Source organism: Spermophilus citellus (assembly GCF_964194105.1).
Source record: "Spermophilus citellus genome assembly, chromosome: 4".
Classification (NCBI taxonomy): Eukaryota; Metazoa; Chordata; class Mammalia; order Rodentia; family Sciuridae; genus Spermophilus; species Spermophilus citellus.
In genome coordinates, this window is record NC_138185.1 from 1309876 (window position 1) to 1330958 (window position 21083).

Sequence of the window (21083 nt, forward strand, 5' to 3'; positions counted from 1 at the left end):
GAGACTCGAGTTTGTACAAAGAAAGCAGGTAAAGTGGATGGACTTGTGTAGAGGGACACAGTACATGGAATTATCTGGTTTTGTTATACTGTAATCTGTCACTGATCTGAAGACTGAATACATCATTTTATTGGGGTCGTGTTGGGGTCTTTACGTGGGTGTGATGTAAACAAGTTGCCGAGTGTCTTCTAGCTTGTGGGTCGTAGGCAGGTCTGTACACAGAACCCCAAGTCCCTCCAGGCGTGGGCTTCGTGTCCTCCCAGAGGGCGTGTGTCTGAGGTATGCTGTCGCAGGTGGACGACCCCTGTAAATACTGCAGAGACAGGCCATGGCCATGTGCCAGCCTCCGAGGCCTCCTGGCTGACAGGCCAGTGGTGCCCGCTGCTCCTGATAGCCAGGCCGCGACCCTGTCAGAGCCTCTTGCTCAAATTGCCTCCTTCACGAGCTCCGGGCACCTGACTTCTCTCCGCCCCCTCCCAGCATGGCTCCTTGACAGGCTGAGGTGTCACAGATCCCTGGAGTCCCCTGAGCCCCGACTGCGCCAGGAAGGCCCGGATCACCAGGAAGGCCAGGCTCGCCATGAGCACCATCTCTGCCGTCTTTGCTGATACCAGGCACACCCTGTGGCCCTGGAGACAAGGAGGCCGGGATTAGAGGCCACAGGGCCTGAGGAGAGGCAGTAGTTCACATTTGCTGGCCACACCAACCCGCCTTTTTGCACTGGTTATCTCCCAACTGTGCAACACCCCAAGGGGAGGACAGCTGGCCAAGAGGCTGGCAGGGCTCCAGGTGGGTGGGAGGGGCAGGTGCAGGGGAGGCAAGGCACAGTCAGCTAGGTGGCAGAGTCTGGGTGGCCCTGAGGGTGCAGCCTGCTCCAGTGTGAAAGGCTCTGCCAGGTGCATGTGAAGAGTGGATTTGGGGCAGGTGAGCGAGCGAGCGAGGAAGCAGGTGTGGCAGGGAAGGGGCTGCGGCAGCCTGGGGTGGCCTGGGGGGCAGGAGGTGCCCGACAGCCACCTGCAGGTGCTGTGGTGCTGCTTGCAGGTGCTGTCCACCGGGCCACATGTGTGACACTTAAGGCCACACTGGTGCAGGGACGAAGGGTGTGCGAGGAGGAGGGGTGTGGCGGCTGCTCTGCCCCCTGAGGTGTGCAGAAGCCTGGTGTCCAGCTCTAGCAGCTCTGCAGGGCTTGTCATGCCCACACTAGGAGGCTGTGAGGGGCTCAGGACATGGGGGCTGGTTGTGGCTGAGGACAGCAACACTGCCTCCCTCATCAGAGCGTCCACTTTGAACATTAAAATGGACACATTCAATGTACATGTGGGTCAATTAGGAGAAAATTCTGTTTGACCAAAATAGATACTAAATAGCTTTCGTTAGACAGGATTTAACCAAACCTACTTAGCAGAAGCAGATAAGGAAGATGTAATGATTGATTGGACTTCTGCATAGTGAAGTGCTCTTCCCCCCAGTACTAGCGACTGAACCCAGGGGCATTTTACCACTGAGCTATATTCCCAGCCCTTTTATTTTCTCACTTTGACCCAGGTTCTTGCTAAGTTGCTGAGGTTGCCCTCAGCTGGCCATCCCCTTCCTCCCTCCCATGTAGGGGTCACAAGCCCCCAGCTGATGCTAAAGTGGTTATTCAGGGAGTTCCTAATCTTGCCTCTAAGAATGCCTTGCCAAGCCAGGCACGGTGGCCAAACCTGTGATACCTGTGGCTTGGGAGGCTGAGGCAGGAGGATCTTGAGTTCAAAGCCAGCCTCAGCAGCTTAGTTAGGCCCTAAGGCAACTTAGCGAGACCCTGATGAGACTCTGCCTCTAAATAAAATATAAAAAAGGGCTGGGGATGTGGTTTGGTGGTCAAGCACCCCTAGGTTCAATTCCAGATTAAAAAACAAAAAACAAAAAACAACATTTCCTTTTAAGAAAATGAGACATGTTCATAACCCCAGTATTCCCCCATGTAAACCCCGTGAATGACAGTGGCCTCCTACCTTGGAGCCCCTGGTCTCCGGCAGGCCCGTCCAGCCCTGCACCTGCTGCACCCTTGTCTCCTCTGTCACCCTGGCTTCCTGCGAGGAGGGAGGACATAGGTGCATGGTTAGAACTGCTGCCACAACCACATGGTGACAGTGCTGGACCCCACCTCATCACAAACAGGGGGCCACCTTTTACAAGCTTTATACTGCAGCAGAGCCCTTCAGGGAAGGGCAGGTGTCCCCACCTAGCCTGCAGGCAGCAGGAGCCTCCTGACCTCTGGCAGCCACTCTGATGGCAGCCTGGTTCTGTTTCAGCAGTTGCGTGTTCGTTTGGCAATCGTGATTTCTGTATGACCTTTGAACTATAAGTGACCTAAGAGTGATCTAAAATGTCCTTAGTTGCCGTACTCAAGTCTTAGGTGTCTGTGTTGGGTCTGTGTGAGCCACGGAGACAGAGGGATGTGTTAAAAGCTGTCGTGACAGAGGTGTGTCAACACTGGCCTCGCGGGATCTGGATGTTGAGGGCACAGTGACCCCAGGAGTCTGCCCTGCAGACTGAACCTCGGTCAGTGCTGCAGCGCTGTGAGGCAGAGGCTTTCCTGTGTAGGTGTGTCCCTGTGCCGACGGTGTCAACACTGCCTCTGTTCAGCTGTGATCTGTGGATGCATCTCAGTGCTGTAGCTGCTGAAGTGGCTGAGAAGCCCAGGCAGGCCGGGCGCCATGGCGCAGCCTGTAATCCCAGCAGCTCGGGAGGCTGAGGCAGGAGTCTCGAGTTCAAAGCCAGCCTCAGCAAAATCGAGGCGCTAAGCAACTCAGGGAGACCCTGTCTCTAAATAAAATATAAAATAGGGCTGGGATGTGGCTCAGTGGTCATGTGCCCCTGAGTTCAATCCCTGGTACCCACCTCCCCAAAAAAAGAGAAGCACAGGCAGGACTGGCAGTTGGTCCTGAGCCATCACTGCCATCCGGTGGGGGACGGCTCTGTGGCCCTAGAGTTGCAGACTGGCCTCCCTGGCAGGCAGTGGCTCCAGTGGCCTGGATGCTCCAGGAAGCTGTCTGCCTGCTGTGTCCTGGTGGGGTGCTCCCACCCCACACCCTGCTTGCTGGGAGGGCAGATGGAGGCACAGCCAAGGCCCAGTCCTGAGTGCATGTTGTGAACTGCACAGTGACCTCCGGACAGCCCCAGGTCTGCTCTGCCAATGGAGACAGAGACGCCCAGCGCAAGGTGCAGAAGCACACTCTGCAGGGTTTGCCCTCCTTCAGACAGAAACAGGGCTGGCCCCGTCCCAGGGACGTCCTGTGATGCCTGCATCTCTGCCGTGGCCTTTTAATAACGCTGCAAACTGCTTTTCTCAGACTCTGTAAAGGTGATTATGTGGTGTTTGAATTTTATTTTCCCAAACTCTAGAAGAAATTTAGGTCTCTGCTTGGAGAAAATCTTATCTGGTCTGTTTTTAAAGCGTGCAGTTTCTTGTGTGGCACTAGACAGCACAGAAAGCATGAGAAAGTCATGAGCTAAGGTGTCCAAGGACAGTGGTCTGGGCCAGCAGCAGCATGTGGACAGGTGAATTGACATGTTGGCCCTCTGTGTTGAGCTTCCTCAGTCTCTAGGGATTCTAACAAGTGGACCTTCACCGCTGACTGGAGGCTCTTCCACTTGCTAAAGCATTTACCATGCATCTCAGATGTGAGGAAGGGCCTCAAAACAAATCTCCCTTTGGAACATCCTGAGCTGTTTCTGAGAAGCAGAGGCGGCTGGTCAGCTGCTGGAATCTGAGCTTCAGACCCTGGCTGGCCACAGGCTAGATGCTTCCCGTGAGCATTCTAAAATGGAAAGGGCTGTGCTCTTGGTGCCCAGTTCACCTCAGGGCACCCGGCCCCTGCTGGGCCCGGCCTCCACTGCCCACACAGGACCTGTGCCTCCTGCCCAAGTTAGGACTTTCTGACTCTCATGATTCCTGAAGTGGAAGAGTCCTGAATTTTTATTCTCTCCTTTTGCTACAAGATACCTTCCTGTTGGCAACCCACCTTAAGTTGTGTGCCTCCAGGTATAGGGGGGCTGCTGTGCATCCGCTCCTCAAACTGCTGTCCACCCCTCCCCACCAAATGTTGTTCAGATGGTATTTGAGAAAAATATCACAATAAAAAATGTCCTAGTTCCTGCAGGATTGGTGAGGAATTAACTGTGCTGGGCCCTGAAGGGGTGACGGTCCAGCCTCCAGGAGCCACCCTGGAGGACCCACACCTGCTGGCCAATGGCTGGACATTCTGTGTTCTCACAGCACTCCTAGATAAGCCCTGCTGCTGGGGGCCTGGACGTGCCCGCCAGGCTCTGGGCTGGGTGAGGGGAGCTCAGCCCAGGCGGGCCTGGCCTGGGCTGCCCTTGGGTCCTCCTGTGCCTCCAGAGGGGACGCCTCAGAGTGGAGGGGCAGCTTTCATATTGTCTGGGTTTCCTTCCGTAGCTGGGACAGCGAGTCCACTACTCACCTCTGGGTCCAGGGTCTCCCAGCTCCCCAGTGGGACCACGATATCCAGGGGGTCCTCGAGCACCAGGGTGGCCAATGGAGCCGGGAGGACCTGGGGGCCCTGGGGGGCCGGCTGGACCAGGTCGCCCGATGGAGCCTGGTGCTAAAGGCTTCCTCAGGTGCGCTGCTAACTGTGCGATTTGCTCTTTTAGAAGACAGAGACAAGCATCAACTTCAGAGGGATCAGACACGCTCACGGACAGCATGAGGAAGTTTTTGCATATTGACTAAAAGTGGTTTTAACTGTTTAGGGGGACCTCGAGGGCTACATGGGAGAACCCCCCTTCCTTGGAGTGCCTTCAATTCTAAGAATCAGAGAAGCAAAGAACGGCCACTGGGGAGCACCTAGGGAAGTGTCCCTCCAGGGCCCAGAGGTTTGCCCACCGCACGCGGCACTCAGCAGACACCTAGGGCATCTCTGTGTGCTACCAGGCGGAGCCTCCTCTAGTACAGAGGCAGGAGCTCAGGTGTGGACACCAAGGATCCAGAGGTGGGGTGGCAGGGGGTGACTGAGGAGCAGCAGGCTGCATGGACCCAGGCTCTGGGACCCAGGGGCAGGGAAGGGGACAGCAGGGGACGTACCGCTTATCATTCCCCCACACAGCTCTCTGATGCGTTGCTCACTGGCTTCTTTCCCCTGAAAGTCACCCCCCAGGTCATCAGCCAAGGGGCAGCATGCTGGCAGGCCCAGGACCCCACCTGACGTTTAGCAAACACACATCTAAACCCACTGCCCACTGCCCGCAGCACCAACCGAGAAGAAAGAGCCACGCACCGGAACCCCAGGCTTCCCGGTGATGCCGGGGACACCCTGCACGCCCTGGAAGCCAAGAGGACCTGGGGGCCCAGGGACGCCCTGGACTCCGCTCGTGCCATTGGGTCCTTGGATGCCTTTGGGGCCCAGCTCCCCTCGATCGCCAGCCTGCAGAGAAGCAGGACAAAGAGGGCTGGACCACACCTGGCCCACGGCCAGGAGCTGCCACCCCAGCGGCTTGGAGCAGGGAGCATTTCCACATCTCACGTGTGGGCAGCACCCTGCGGGGCCAGCGGAGCCGAGGCGGGGGGCCTGTGGGTTCCCGGGACCTGCCGTGGGAATGCCTGCAGGTACTCACCTCTCCTTTAGGTCCAAGGGGGCCGCTGGGACCCTGCAGAGAGACCATGGTCAGTGAGTGGGGAGTGACGGCCAAGGACCCGTCTGGCCCGTTATCATTATGTTTTAAATATTTACTTTTTAGCTATAAGTGGACACAATACCTTTTTATTTTACTTTTATGCGGTGCTGAGGATTGAACCCAGGGCCTCACACATGCCAGGCAAGCGCTCTACCTCTGAGCCCCAGCCCCAGCCCCTGGACGTTAAGAGTCGAGGAAAAAATTAAAAACCATCTACGACCCATCAAAATATTACTGACAGGTTTCCTCCCTTCTAACCTGACTTTTTTGGCTGGGGATAGAACCCAGGGGAGCCTTGCCATCGAGGTACATCCCTGGACCTTTTTATTTCTCATTTTGAGACAGGGCCTCACTACGTAGCTGAGGCTGGCCTGGAGCTTGTGGTCGTCCTTCCTCAGCCTCAGACCTGCGGGGATCATGGGGGTCACTGGGCCAGCCCCCTTTATTTCTCTACGTGTGCTTTTGCTATTGCTGAGAGGTTATTCACTCTTGATGTTTTTTAGTAGCTGCATCATATTCTCTTGTTGTGGTTGGCATGTGAGTGTCCCCCAAAAGCTCACGTGAGAGTCAATGCAAGAAGGTTTAGCAGAGGCATCCTCCGTGGGTTGGGACAGCCTTAACCCAATCAGGGAATTAATCAAATGGTGGGATCGATGCGTGGTGGCTGGAGGCGAGGGAGGGTGCGGCTGGAGGAGGGGGCATGGCGGCACGGCTTGGTGTCTGGGAGTGGAGCCTCTCTCTCTTCCTGGTCACCATGTGAGCTGCTCCCTCTGCCACTCTTCCACTTGATGTTCCGCCTCACCTCCAGCCCCGAGGAACGGAGCCGGCATCATGGACTGAGACCTCGGAAACCGTGAGGCCTCAAGTAAACTCTTGTTCCCTAAATTGTTCTGGCTCAGATCTGTCAGTTACAGGAGTGGAAAGCTGACTAAAACACTCTGGTACCCATTGGCTGTGTTTCCATGATTTTTACTACAGTATCCCAACTGACACTGAGCTGAACATCTCTGTCCTAAAACTCCGGGTCCTTCTCCAGCCGGGACCAACAATGATGGTCCCAGGTCCTAACCAGACAGCAGGTGGACTGGGGCCTGGCCACCCCTCTGTCCACACCCAGAGCTGACTGCCCATAGCCAAAGCCAAAAAGACTGAGGGAGAGGGCCCTCTGCGCTTGCTGACAGAGGGGCAGAGACCCCTGTGGGCTTTCCAGGGTAGCTCCGTCCCTCTTGGTCACGACCCACCACCCCGTCAGTCTCAGGGCGGCTGGGTAGGGTGATTTTGGGGATTTCTGGGCTCCTGCTTATCAATACTGTTTAAGAATCTGCCAAAATAAATAAAGCACCTCTAACGAGATGGTCTTGGCTACAGGAGTGAGAGGTCATGCTGGACTGGCGGCGCTACCCGGGAGCAGGCGGTGTCTGCCCCCAGACACCAGGGCAAGAAAACTCAGTTACAGCTCGAGCCTGGCCACTGGAAAGCCAGCAAGGACATCACAGTCATTCCTCTCCGTTACAGGAAGGAGAGACCAGAGCCTGAGCCGGCAGGTGAAGGAGCTCACCTTAGGCCCGGCCTGAGTCCTCTCTGGGAAGCGGAGTCTGTACTGGTTAGGCCCCAGCTGTGGTTGATTCCCGAGAGGCACGGAGGAGTGACTTTCACAGAGCAGGTCACGGGTGAGACCCATCTCAGTAGGCGAGCATCCACACCAGCCAGACCCCGCCCCTCACTCCAAGGGTGGCCAGTGCCCAGGCCTTGGTGCCCAGGGGACACTGCACTTCTCCCCATGCTGCCCAAGACGCTGCTGGTTCTTTTGCTAGGATCTGCAGATACTGACTTTGTCCATGGGAGAGCACCCCACCCAAACGGACTAGTTGGTTCACTTACCAGCTCGCCTTTGTCCCCAGGAAGGCCGTCGGAACCCGCAATGCCCTGCAATGAGTTCCAGCCTTAACAGCAGCTCTCCTCGCCTTACACTGCCAGCTCTCAGACATCAGGTGTCTAACAGTCATCCCTGAGAAGAGGCACCTCACGGCCTCTGTGACCCGCGACCTAGCCAGGGACAGAAGCTGAAGGCACATGTTTGCCTAACGAGGCTTTCTGTGCTGGGCAGAGCTGTGCATGGTTTTAGATGGAAAGGCCCCGGCAGTGTCTGGCGTAGGAGGAAGCAGGGTCTGCAGCAGTAGCCACAGCACCCCCACCCTGAGCTTCTCCAGGAGAAGCAGGTGCCTTTAACGTGCTGCTGGCCGTGGGGCAAGAGCCCAGAGACGCTTTTGCAACACTAGTGTTCTGCACCGGAGGTTTCTGCCACCGCACCCAAGGCTCCACAGCATCTGTCTGGCCAGGGGTCTGTACTAGGAAGGCGGCCTGCTCCACCTGGGGCTGGTGCGCAGAGCTGTGGTCACTTGCTAAGCAGGAGTGAAGAAGATGAGGAGGGGAAATGAGACCCAAGGGAGCCGTCCAGGACCCTAAAAGCAGACCCAGGGCCAAACAGCACGGAGCCACTGAAGCCGGAGGACTTGGGGATTGCACTTTGGCAGGACTCAGACCTGACCTGACCCCGGCGCTGGCTCACCTGGTCTCCCTTAGGGCCTGTGGCACCTCCTGGGCCCTGGAGAGAGAAGGCGTGTGTTAGGGGGTCCCAGGAATTCACACAGGGCTCCTCGTGGGGAGGCAGCAACACCGCCCCCTCCCCCACAGGGCCTGAAGGCCTGTTCCCAGGCCAGCTGCCCCTGTGCACTCAGCTCTGCTCTGGCCTCGGTCCCTTGAGTGCCAGCTTCCCCAGAGCCCCTCGTCCTTTGGTCCTGGTGGAGAGTGGGTCCTTTTAAGTTGGTGCTGGTGGTGACCGTGGATTGGGAAGCTGTCACTGCACATGTAGCCCAGGACAGTGTCATCCTGGTGTGTTTGCTGAGGCAAAGATCCTAATTGTCTTCCCCTCAGGTTGGAAAATTAGGGACACGTCTGGGAATTGCTAGGATCTCCTCTTAAAAAAATCCATTTGCAAAGTGTGGGAGCCTATGGAGGTGTGAGAGTGGGAGCAGGGAGCCAGGACCTGCCTCACCCCTGGGACAGCCCGGCCCTGCAACCCTCTCCGAGGCCCCAGTGTTGTCGGCAGGTCCTCTGACCTCTGCAATGTCCTGTCCAGAGGCTAATGAGGGTCCCCTGTCCTACTGTGTGGGGGAAGCAGCTCCCTGCCTCTGAACCCAGGGCCGTGTGCATACTCTGGAAAGGGCTCCGTCTCTGCTGGACCCCAGGGACCTGGGGGGACAGCCAGACCAACCCAAGCCCCTTCCCTTGGCCTTGGGAACTGAGGCCTTGCCCACCAACAGGGAGCATGCCTGCACCCTGAGCCACGGCCCTCCGCGAGCTTATATTGTCATCGATTTCAAGACTGGCAGGCAAAGGTCTTGGAGACTTCCATCTGTTGGAACACTGGTGTTCAGACTGACTTTACAGCAGTGTGACTCTTGGCCAAATCCAGCCTCAGCTGGCACCCTCAGGTGGTGCAGGGCATGGGTTCTGGGCCTCCACCTCACACCTCGCCTCAGTTACTGGGTTGTTCCCCCGCCACACCTCCCCCTGGGGTTGGAGGCTCCCTCTCACCCACAAAGAATGTCACCACCCAGGCGAGCAGAGGGGGCACTCTTCTCGCTGCCTGGATCCAACGGGCAGTGGTAATGGCCACTGGGGTACAAGAGCAGGGCATCACCTGCCAGGATAGCCACTTACCCGGTCACCCACATCGCCTCGGAGACCCTGGGGACCTGGAAGGCCGGGGTCTCCCATGCTGCCCTTCCGGCCCTGTGGACAAAGTTCCAGCCCGTGGGTGCCCATGGGAACTTGGCCAGGATCCCTCTCCTGCCCGGCCCACCAGGGGGCACTGCCCTGGCCTGGGTGTGTTGGTCACTGCACCAGGCCAAACTCCTACTCCAACACTACCCACCTGGAAGCCTCGCACACCAGGGGCTCCCGGAGGGCCTTGTGGGCCAAGAGCCCCCTGAAAGACAGAGTGTGAGCGGATGCCTCGAGGCCCAGAAGTCCCGGAGGGGACCCCGGAGCCTCTGCGGCCTGGGGAGCCCAGTTCTGCCTCCCCATGCAGCTAGGTCAACATGGGGCTAGTCCCAAGTCATCTGAGGCCACCACTGCTGGGGACAGAAGCAGGGCACCTCCTGGCGGGGGACAAGTGAGGGGTCTCGGAGCTCAGGTACACTCTTAGGCCCTATTTGTCAAGGCAGATGCTCGTCAGTCACAAAAGGTCACTTCTAGCCGGCAGGCCCTGTGGAGGCTGGAGGCTTAGGCACCCCCACTAGTACTTGCTGGGTTCTAAGTTGTGCATTGGCACAGAGACCCGAGGACAGGGCAGCTCCTGGTGAGGGACCAGGAGTTAGAGTCCCTGTCTCTAACATCTCCAGCTTTTGTGAGGCTGGCCCATCAGTACCCCCATAGTGCCACCCTGTCCTGCTCAGAAGCCAGCGCCCACTCCTCCGGGCTGTGCCCACTCACCACTGAGCCCCTGTGACCAGCCTCACCACGCTCCCCAGGCACGCCAACATCTCCCTGACCAGAGAGAAAAGGGTATAAGGGCGGGTCCCAAACACACGTCAGGGAGGGGCAGGGTTCCGTGCACACGAGTGGGGAGGATCTGGGTACTCACAGGGACTCCTGGCTCTCCGGAGGGGCTAGCCTCACCCAGTTCCCCAGCTCTACCCTGGAGAATGGAGGGGAGCATAAGGCCTCAGCCTCCCAGGACAGGACCCTGCCTGCCCCTCACCAGAAGGAAGCTGCACATACCGGTTCTCCCTTCTCGCCCTTGGCGCCTGCGCGTCCAGGGAGGCCCTGCAGGACAGAGCTCCTAGTTAAGGCTGCCGAGTCCTCCTGCACTCAGGCAGGGGCCAGGCCACCTCTGGCCCTGCAGACCCAAGGGTGGGCTCTGATGGCTTCCCTTGCCTCTGGTGTAGTGTTCCTCAAGAGCCCAGGCAAGGCCCACAGACGCCCTGCAGTGCCCAGGGATGGGCAGAGGTACATCTGCATGTCCCTCTGCACATGAGGACACAGGCCTAGACACCACAGGCCCCTGTCCACAGGTCCCACTGGGCACCAGAGCTAAGCCAGACCCCAGAGGGTACAGTTCCCAGGGATACCCACAGGAGCCAGCCTGGCCCCGCCCCCTGCTCAGACACTCACCGGCAGCCCGTTGGGACCCTTCTCTCCTGGGGCTCCGCCACGACCAGCCTCCCCCTGCCAGGACAGAGTTGGGATGGGAGGGAGACAGACGCTGAGGCCTCAGGAGGCCGGCTCTCCCCAGTCACCCTCTCCCAGCCTGCCAAGCACCCACCTTCTCGCCGTCGAGTCCTGGTACCCCGTCCCGGCCATCCTTGCCTGGCATGCCCTGAGGACAAGGGACAGCGTCAGACCTCCCCTTCCTCCACAGCCCTGTTCCCCTCAGGGCAGCCTCTTCTACCCCCTGCAGTGGGGTCTGTCCCTGGAGCACCTGGGAGGTGCTGTGTTCTAAGGACCGGGAAGGGCAGGTGACAACCTGTGCCACCCTCACAGACCAGCCCAGGGAGAAATGCAGGCTGGCGCACTGGCCAGGCACAGTGCCCAGGACGCTCGGGCACCCCAGTCCCACCGGCACCCTTCCTGCTCATGAGCTCTGCAAGCAGACGAGCCCTGCCTGGTCCCTGGGCTCTGCAGGGCTGCGGTGGCAGAGGATCTCAGGCGGGGGCAAGAGGGAAACGCAGGGCTGCTGGCCGTCCAGCTTTACTTTGTCGAGAAGGTAACAGCCAAGGGTTAGACCACGCATGGGCCCTTCTGGGAGGGACCCCTGTCTGACCGTGGTCAGAGGCCTGCTGGGCTGTGCACGGCCAGCGCCATGAAAGAATCCAAAGGCGAGGAGAGCCCAGCTGGTATCCCAGCAGCGCGGGCCTCCTGCCAGCTCCAGGCCACCTGCCTGAGCACACTGCGGCAGCCACGGGGACTCACCGGCTCGCCAGCTGGCCCCGCCATTCCAGGGATCCCTTTGGGACCGGGTCTGCCCTGAAGGACACAGAGGGAGGCAAGAGCAGCAGTTGGCACCTGGGGAGTCTCCAGCCATGGCCCTCCAGGCACGAGGCACATGCTCTGGGTGGGGGCAGGCACCCAAGGACCGGAGTGGGGAGAAGACTCTCGGTGGTGCCATGGACGCTGCAAACCCCAGGACTCCCAGCCCCTCGGCTTCGCAGGCGCATGTGGAAGTCGCCGCAGGCAGGCAGGCTGGGCACCGCCGTCCCTTGGGCTCACTTCAGGAGATGCCCGCCTGGCTCAGGACTCGCACACCTAGACTGAGAGCGGCTTTCTCCCTTGTTCCCTCTACACAGCTGAGAACCTGGGCACTGGGGACTGTGCTCTGTCCAGGGCCCTGCACCGTGTCCCCCTTGTGTGCCCCTCCCTGCAGCAGCAGCTGCCTCCTGGGGTGGGCCAAGGGCTTCCGTGCAGGCTTGGGAGGAGCAGGGGAGGGCTGCAGTCCTTCCAGGGCTAAGCCCCAATGTGTCCAGCAGTTTGTCCCCACCCACTCCCAGGTGACAGCCTGGAAGGGGGAGGTCCCTGAGACCCCATTCAGGTCCCTCCACATGCACCCCCACCCCTGACACCAGCTAAGAATAGATAAGATTCGTCCCCAGAAGACGAGAGAATCAAAGTCTCTGCTACTTACAAGGTCACCTTTGGGTCCACGGAAACCTTCTGGGCCCCTCTCGCCTCTGTCACCCTGAAAATGACAAGGAGCAGAGGGAAAATGCTAATGTCACAGAGAAGGCAGGAGAGCCAGACTGACATGTGACCCGATGGGAGCCCTCCAGGTGTGGCCAGAGATGGCGTCATGGGGGTCGGAGGGAGGACCCACTTCACCTCCAGGAAGACTGAGGGGGCAGATCTCCTACAGAGGGTGGATCCTCCCATAACAAGTTCCTCGGGTGTCCCCAGCTGCACTAGGGGCTCCCAGGTATGCCACAGAACCCTGCACCATCCCTCCAGTACTGTGGCCACCCCCCAGGTGTGCGATAAGCCCACCAAGACGGGCCCCTGGGACAGCAAGCCTGGGGCTCAGCCAGCCGCAGCAGGGGAGGTCTCCGAGGGGGCAACGGCAGAAGGAGAGGCCAGAGGGCCTGGGCCTACATGGGGCCCTCCACTCCAGACGCACACGTACCACTTTCCCAGGTGCTCCCGGAACCCCAGGGGGGCCTCGGAACCCCACGGGACCCTGAAAAGGAGAGCGGGCCTTGGGACTCTTTTGCAGGAATAGGGACTCAGAGGGAGGCCACAGCCAGCTGCTGAGCACCTCCAACCCTGAGCCACATGAAGGTGGGGGCAGGACAAGCCCAGGCCCCACAGCCACCTGGGCCAGCCTTGGTTGGCCATGGCACCTCACAAGCCCAGCAGAACTTACTTACCCGGTCCCCAGGGGGCCCAAGTGGCCCTGGAAGTCCTGGCAATCCTCGGGGACCCTGTTGGGAGAGAGCTGGAGCTGTACAGCTGGAATGCACCTCCCCGGGCCACCGCGGGCCTGGCTCTGGGGGAGCTGGGTGCGCACAGTGGAACCAGCCCCTCTCCTGCGCCGACTGTCCCTGAGTCTGAGGGTGGCTGTCTGTGGGGCTCCCGTTCTATTGGTCTCACCTGCAGCCCCACGGTGCCTGGGATGCCAGCAGGACCAGGGGGGCCAGGGTCACCCTGCAATGGAGAAAGTGGTGGTCAGGGGTTCATCCTGGCTCTTCTAGCACCTTCCGCTGCCCTCCAGGACCCACCAGAGCCAGGCAGTAAGGGGCACTGCCCCCACTTCACGTCTGAGCCAGAGAGGCCGAGTGACGTCACTTACCCCTGGCTCCAGAGAGGCCATGTGTCACCTGGGCTCTGCCCCTCCCCGGGCTGGGGCTGGGATCTCTTGTGGCACAGTCCCCTGGCCCTTCCAGACCTCCCCTCCTGGCCGAGTCGGTGTGGCCCCTACCATCATGCACCAGTCCTCATCTGGTCATTCCTGCCCCACTAGAGGGTGTCCTCGACCTTGTTCCCAGCGGGAGGTGAGGAGGGGCAGATGCCCTCTGTCAGCAGGGGCAAGAACTGCTGAGGCCTCTGCAGGCCTCGTGGGGCCCAGGCACTCAGGCACCCCTCCCAACCCCAGGGGAGCTTTCACATGAGGTCAGGCTGGTGGGGGTCTGTCCAGGGACCCTGCTCCAATCACCAGTTCTGACCAGCTAGACCTGTCTAGGGGACTGACACAGCAGGTGTCAACTGGGGGGGAGCCCATGAGGCTGTGCCACCCTCCCCTGGTGAGTCCAGGCCCACCCCCAGCCCAGGCCAGGCCTCCAGGGTCAGTGCCCAGGCACTGTCAGCATGGTACCTTCTCACCATCCTTGCCGACTTCTCCCTGCTCCCCTTTGTAGCCCGTGGGCCCCTGAAAGCAAACATAGAAATCATAGCCCCCAGACCCTTGGGCACCCTCCTCAAGCAGCACTGAACTGAGGCCTATACAGCCAGTCGGCCCAGGATCTAGCCACAGTAACACCACAGCATTCAGGACCAACGACCCGGGCCCAGGTAGGGGAAACAGGCCTGAGAGGCACTGTGACCTACCAGGGGACCCTGGGCCAGCCCTGTTCCCCTCTCTGGGCTTCCTCTGAGCACCACAGTGCAGGCCCAGCCCAGCCCCACCAGATTTCAGCATGTTACTGGGGTGGAGAGGGTGGGATAGGGTTCCAACACCACTTTCCCCCAGTGGTGCCCTGGACCCCATATCCCTGAAACCCCCAGCCACGAGGAGACGCCTCTTGACAGCGGGGAGGTGGGCTCAGCCCAAGTCACCCTGCAGCCACCACTCACCTTGAACCCTGGCATTCCCGGGGGACCTGGGGGACCTGGTGGGCAGATGGCAGGGCACTGTTGGAAGACAGAAGAGTCAGACCCCCCTCCAACAGGGCAGGATCCCCAAGAGAAGTCATCATCCTGAGGGGCCACATGGAAGGCCACGTGGAAGGCCACGCCATCGGGGGGACTACGGATGAGCCCAGACAAGGCGTCACTCAGGGCCGGCCTTGGGCTGTGGCGAGGGGCTGTGGTGAGCCCAGCCGTGGCTGGGGGCTTCCCTCCCAGACGTCCAACTTCCGAGCAGGTGCTGGGTTTCCAAGCAGCCATTCACAGGCGGACTGCTGGCTCCACCAGAGACCTCATCCTCTGACCAGGCGCTTGGTGGCTTTTAGGAAAGACGCTACCGTGAGCCCAAGCAACAGGTCTGACGCTCTGGCTTGAAGGCACCCTGAGCCGGAGGCAGGGGACCCTGGGAGGATATGTAGATTTCTAGATCATTCCACACTGCACTGGGCAGGCTGGGCAGAGAGGCAGAGCTGGTCCTGTCAACTGCCCACTGTGACCCGTCCTTGCGTCCAGCATTCTTGTGGGGAAGAACCCTCAGCCCTCCCTTCCAGGACATGACCTGGTCAAGCACTCAGCACACAGGCAGAGGGACAGCTGCAAACAGCCCTCAGCGTTAGCCAAAGGCATTATCACTTTCTCCCCATGGAAACGGGTGCTCGTACTGTGCACAGCTCACAGAGAAGCAGACCCTGTGCCCCAGGCTCAGGACAGGACTCAAAGACCAAGGTAAAAGTCCGTGACGAGGGACACATTGCCTGCCGTGCCCAGGGCAGAGCGGCCGGTGCAGGACTGAGTTCTCATCTGACGTGACTGTAGTGATTTGAGCTCTGCATCACCCCACAAGGCTAGTGGCTTTGTGAGGGACAAAGCAGGTCCAGATGGTGGCAGGGCAGGGTGGGGAGGGTAAGGGTGGGCCCCGGTTACTCCTGACCTGCCCACACAGAGCACCCGTCAGCAGGGAGCTCCCTCGAGCCCTGCCGTCCTGCCATGCAGAGCGGGGCCTTTCCCAGAGGCAGTGCTGTGTTGGGGGTCCCCAAGATGGCGATCGTGGCCAGATGCTTCCCGCTAAAGCAAGCACCCCCTGCCCCCTTCACAAATGGCCACAAGCGCCCACCTGCAGATCTGTAGCACCTTCGGGGAGGACCCCAGGGTGTCCCTGAAACACAGAAGGAGGCAGCTGAGTCCACCTGCCCTCCCACCCACTTTCACCATGACCTCCCCCACCCATGAGGCTGGGGACCCCTCATCCCATCTCCCAAGTGACAGTGCTACCTGGACCATCCTCAGTGCATGTGACAATGACAGAAACCACCTGTCCTGGGGCAGGGGGGCCTCAGATTCTGGCCTGGACCTTGCCCCAGCTTGTTCCTGGGGAGTGGCCAGCATCTCCAGTGTCATGTGGTCTGGGTGAGGGTCCAGTCCAGCCCCTACCCAGTACTTACGGGAGGTCCAGGAGGTCCTGGGGGGCCAGGCAGGCCTGGGAGTCCAGAGGGTCCCTGGGGAGTGATCATGACTCAAACAGGGCCAGCCCCACCTGAGTGAGGGGACACTCCCAGCTCCCTCCTCCCCCTGGACAACACCTGCACTGGCTCAGCCTGTGTGGTGTCCTGATATCTGGGATGTCCCCTTGCCTGGGCTCTGTCAATGACCACAAGGAATGGGGAAGAGGGACAGGGAGCCCTGCAGTTGAGTTTGGACTTATGGGCAGGGGGAGCCACTCACCGGGGGACCACGGAGGCCGATGCCACCTGGGAGGCCGCTCACTCCCGCCTCTCCCTGGGGAGTAAAGAAGTGAGAGGGAGGGAGCCTGCACCCAAGGAGCCACACGGGTCCTGGGGAGGGATCCCCCAGGCCAGTGTGCTCTTTCTGAAGGGACAAGGGCTCTGGGTATGGGTCATATCCTGAGAAGTTCCACCCCTGCCGTGGTCTGGGACACCCCAGCCCAAGTGGCTCTAGGTATGGGGACAGCCCTGGGAGCTCAGCGGCCTGGGCAAAGGCCATGAGGGTGTGCAGTACTCACGGGAGGTCCAGGGAGGCCTTTGCCCTGCAAAGCCAAGCACAGGGTCAGAGCACAGGGTGGGCTCGCCCTGCCACCCCAAGGCAACAGAAGGCACCTCAGGGCATTGACCCCCGCCAAGGGCACAGCCTAGGTAAGACCCCAGGACCCCACTCCAGGGCCCAGCCTCTAGGGGAGACCACAAGGGGCAGCTTGATAGGTCTGGACACTCTGGCTCAAACCCCCACGGAGAGGACAGTACTCACCCCCAGCCCGGGTGGCCCCGGAGGTCCTAGACTTCCCTGAGGAGGAAAATGGGTATCAGTGGGCCTGTCCCCAGCCGCCCCAAAGTCTGATCCAAATCCTCCAAGGAGGAGGAACAGGGACAGATGTCCCTTTCACGGAAGACCAAAAAGGAAAAGGGGCTCTGCTGCCCCAGCAGCCTGGGCAGGATCCTCTGCTTGCTGTCCTCCAGGACAGCACTCTTCCTGCACAGGCTCTGGGGGCTCAGCCACCACGGCAGTGCAAGGCCAGGGCTGGCACCAGCCAGGCGGAGGCGCCCCGAGCCCCTCCCTCCAGGAGGCACCCCTAACACCAGCCCCAAGAGGCTGCTGGCACCTCAGGCCTCTGCCCCACGAGGCCACAAGTGCTGCAGTTGGTCAGCCTGCGGCCTCCTGCTGCCGCATCCCCTGCCTTTGCAATGACAGGTCTGCAGGCCCCGGGAAGGCACAAGCCTGCGCCTGAACGGGAGCCAGAGCTTCCCTGAGAGCCTGGGACCAGCCCATCCCAGGTGGGCATCAGTGGCCTCCCTGGCCATCAGCTGCTTCCTCTCTGATGCTTTTAGCTCAGATGCTGCACACAGAGTTCCTGAGGGCAGGCTGTCAGGACAGGCATGTCCCTACCCAGCTCTCCTCTTCTTGGCGATGCTCTGTGCCTAGGGCCAGGAGCGCCTGCTGGCCGGCCGCCAGTCACCTCTCATGAGGGAGGAGAGAGCTGGTAGGACTGTTTTACTCTCAGAAGCCACAGGAGGGAAAATCGGCTAAAGAAAGTACCAGGTGACTTCAAATGATGGCCATGACAGTCTGATGTGGGACACAGAAGGCTGGCCACTGCGAGTGCAGCCAGGACTCTGAGGATAGGGTACCTGGTGCTGGTCGCCACCCCCCAACCACACCAGCTCTCCACAGTCTGAACCCCAGGACAACTCTGACCAGACGTGGGTGTGGGACGGTGAGGCAGCCACAGTGGCTGGCCACCCGGCACCCTCTGCCTGCCTGCTCCTCTATGGGGACAGGGGCCCAGCCAACATAGTCATGGTCACCACTCTTAGAACTTCCAGCCCCATGGCCTTGTGGGAAACTCCACCTGGCAACCACCTGGCCAAGCGACATAGCCACTGGACTTGGGGCAGGAACTTACCCGTTCTCCAGGGGCACCTTTGGGTCCAGGGGGTCCATCCCGCCCAGTCAGACCCTTGGGAGGGAATCAGAATAGGGGATCAAGAGACCATATGGGAAGCACTTGTCCCCCACCCCCAAAACAAAAATGAACACAGATCTTTCCTTCACTGAAACGAGCCCAGAGGTGACAACCCTTGGTCTGGCTCTGCCGTCTGTGGACCTAGCTCCCCCAGAGCTGGGAGGTGGGGGAGTAAGTGGGGAGCCAGCTGCAGGCCCTGTGGGGACAAGCTGCTCAGACAGCAGTTCACTTCTCAGACTCTGGCCTGCTGAACCTGGGGCCCAGCCTCCAGCCCACCTCAAAACCAGGGCCAGGCTGGGCAAGGGGGCCCCCGGCCAGCACGGGCAGAGGAGCTTGACAATGGGCACTTGTTCCTGCATCAGCCAGAGCTGGCAGGACCTCCAGCTCTGCTGTGGGCTGGCTCTGTCCCCCACCAGGCCTGGCAGGGTCTGGGCCGGGGCCAGGGACCCCTGTGGGGACTTCTGGAGACTTCTGTCAGGACTGGGTTTCCAGCCTGAGCAGGCCCAGCGGGAGAACACCAATTAGAAGGTGACCCTTAGTCTGCGAGGAGCAGGGGCTGCACACTCACGTCCACACCAGGCAGTCCCGGCAGACCTGCCTCTCCTGGCTTCCCTGGCTTGCCTGGGGTCCCTTTTGGTCCCTGAGCAAGAGGAAAGAGCAGACTTGTGAGGGAGGGTCCAGACTCAAACCTTGTCTTCAACAAGGAAGAAATGCCGGGTACCACCTAGGCGTCCAAGAACGCTGGCCCCAGGAAGACTACCCTCCCCATCTTTCAGTCCCATCAGTAGTAATTTACCTGGTAGATTCAGGTCCCCCACCCCAGGCCAGCAGCCCATGTGGGATTGCCAGTGTTTTCAGTGCCCTCAATCCTTACAGCTAGATGAGGTGAGGGGCCTGGGGCAGCTCCAGGCTGGGGAGACCATCAGAGCTGTATTTGTCCCCCTTGCCTGGCCTGCCTGGGCACTGGCCCAAAGAAAGCTTCCAGCCAGACCCTGCCTCCAGAGACATCAAATCCCACACATTCTCCTCCCACCCTCTTCCTGGCTCCAACCCCCACTCCAGCCCTCTGAGGCCTCTCCTGGGCCCAGCAGGGTGGGACCTGGCGTCAATGACCTTCTGTTCTGTGTCTATCCCTCCTCACCAGATGGAAAGAGGCTGCCCCTCTCTCCAACTAAGGACACTCACCGGGGGCCCAGGCAGACCTGGAGGACCAGCTTCTCCCTGCAGAGGGAGAGAGGCCAGGGTTTAAGTGTGAGCCCAGGACCCACGTGCCCAACCCCAGTAAGAGGGGTATTGGGAGGCCAAGGCCCTGGGCCACCTAGGATGTAGTCCAACATGGCCCCAGAACAGCTGCCCTGTGGTGGGGGAAGGGAGGCTTATGGCCATCAAGGCAAAGCTTGCTGGAGACTTGCAGGGAGGCTGAGGAGGGGTTGTGGCTCTCCATGGCCCTCCCAAAACCCTGACAGGGAACCACAGGTGAGGACGGCCCTATAGGGATCCCTGCTCTTCCTGGAGGTGGCTGGCTGGACAGGGGAGGTCTTTATCCCGGACCATCCCAGCCGCCAGGAGCTGCCCCAGTAGGAGCTGTGCCTCCCCAAATCACTGGGCTCACACTGGCCCAGGATACCATAGAGGATGCCATCTCTGGGGCTAAATGTGTCCCCGAGCTCCTCCAAGACTGGCTCCAGCCCCCAGCATCCCCCAACAAGACCCACAACCCCCATCCACCCAGAAGGGCAAGCCCCACACCAGCACAGAGCTCAGGGCCCATCTCCCACAGAAGCACAGCCCCTCAGGAGACCCAGAAACACACCTCAGTGTCCACATTTCTGGCCCCAGGACCACCATGCTACCCCACCTCAGGTTCTGCCCGGAGCAGGAACAAGGAGTGTCTTTGTCCCTTCAGTCCAACACGGGCACTGGCTCATCACCCTGTATGGCCCCAGCTCTGAAGGTGGGACTTGTTTTGTCTCCATCAGGAAGGCTAGGACCAGAGCTAGAATGCAGGGAACCCCCAGCCCAGCCCACCCCACCCCCCAACTCACATCGATGCCATCCTTGCCCGGCTTTCCAGGTGGCCCTTGGGGGCCAGGAGGGCCTCGAGGTCCTGCTTTCTGAAATGTAGAAAAGTCATTAGGGAGGTATCCCTACCCACCGCAGTCCCACAGGTCAGCCCTCCAGCCTGCTCAGGGTACAGGGTCCCTTCTTCCCCTCCAAGCAGCTCCGGGGTCTGAACTAGAGCCCACCACCCTGCGGAGCCTGGCGCCAGCGGGCAGTTTAACCACTGCATCTCTCTGGCTAGGAGTGGTCAGGAACAAAGGCGACACTGTGCTTCCAGCCCCGTGGCAGCGCTGGCAGCAGCCGGGCCAGGCCCGCGAGGGGTAGTCGGCCACCAGGGCTCATCCCCGACGCGTCTCGGCGTCCGTGGGGCTCAGCGGGACTCCGCGCGCCCGCGGCGAGGTGGCCGGTCCGGGGTGGCGCGGCGGGGGTCGTCCCGGGTCGCGCGCCTGGACCTCCAGCCTTAGTCCCAAACCCTCGACGGCCCTTGAGCGGGTCGAGCCGGGGCGGCTCGCGGGCCGCTCACCTGCGCCGCGGCGGCCGCCAGAAGCTGCCCCAGCAGGAGCAGGGCCAGGGCGGGCGCTCGGGCCATGGCTGGCTCGCACTCTGAGCGGCTCAGAGGCCGCGGCGGCGCCGGGCCTGGGGCGGAGGGCGGTGCGTGGCCGGCCGCCCCGCCCCGCGGCACAAGCCCCCATTCAGCCGGCCCACCTGGGCGGGCGGGGCGCGGGCGCGGGCTGGGCCAGCCTCCGGCATTTTCTGGCGGCCCGGAGTTAAAATTATCCCGGGCTGGCGCCGGGCACACACACACCTTTCAGCCGACAAGAAAGGCTCCTTTCTCCGCAGTCGAGAGTTGGAGGCGCCTTTTAGGAGGGGGGGCCAGCAGGCTGCCCCAGCCCAGGAGACCTCCGTGGGTGAATCCCCTCCAACCCGGGACAGCACAGGGCTGCCTGCAGGCACGGCACACACTGAAACCTGGACT

General features: G+C 60.7%; 1 protein-coding gene across 2 annotated transcripts; it reads right to left on the reverse strand.

The window, feature by feature from the left end:
- Positions 1-438: 438 nt before the first annotated feature.
- Positions 439-20753, reverse strand: COL9A3 (collagen type IX alpha 3 chain; the record flags this gene model as incomplete). 2 transcript variants are annotated; one of them, XM_081292192.1, is made up of 32 exons in its annotated part: positions 20631-20753; positions 20092-20160; positions 19232-19267; positions 18615-18686; positions 17987-18040; positions 16834-16869; positions 16592-16615; positions 16294-16347; positions 16014-16067; positions 15686-15727; positions 14521-14577; positions 14042-14095; positions 13321-13374; positions 13098-13151; positions 12854-12907; positions 12362-12415; positions 11653-11706; positions 11006-11059; positions 10855-10908; positions 10462-10506; positions 10325-10378; positions 10174-10227; positions 9614-9667; positions 9400-9471; positions 8246-8281; positions 7558-7602; positions 5617-5649; positions 5280-5426; positions 5087-5141; positions 4467-4649; positions 1995-2072; positions 439-629 (listed from the first exon to the last, which is right to left on the reverse strand). In XM_081292192.1, the coding sequence occupies exons 1-32, from the start codon at positions 20694-20696 to the stop codon at positions 439-441; spliced, it is 2043 nt and encodes a 680-aa protein (XP_081148318.1). In that variant the 5' UTR covers positions 20697-20753. The 2 variants fall into 2 exon arrangements, with proteins under 2 accessions (XP_081148318.1, XP_081148319.1); XM_081292193.1 differs by lacking the exon at positions 10855-10908.
- Between the last annotated feature and the right edge of the window lie 330 nt (positions 20754-21083).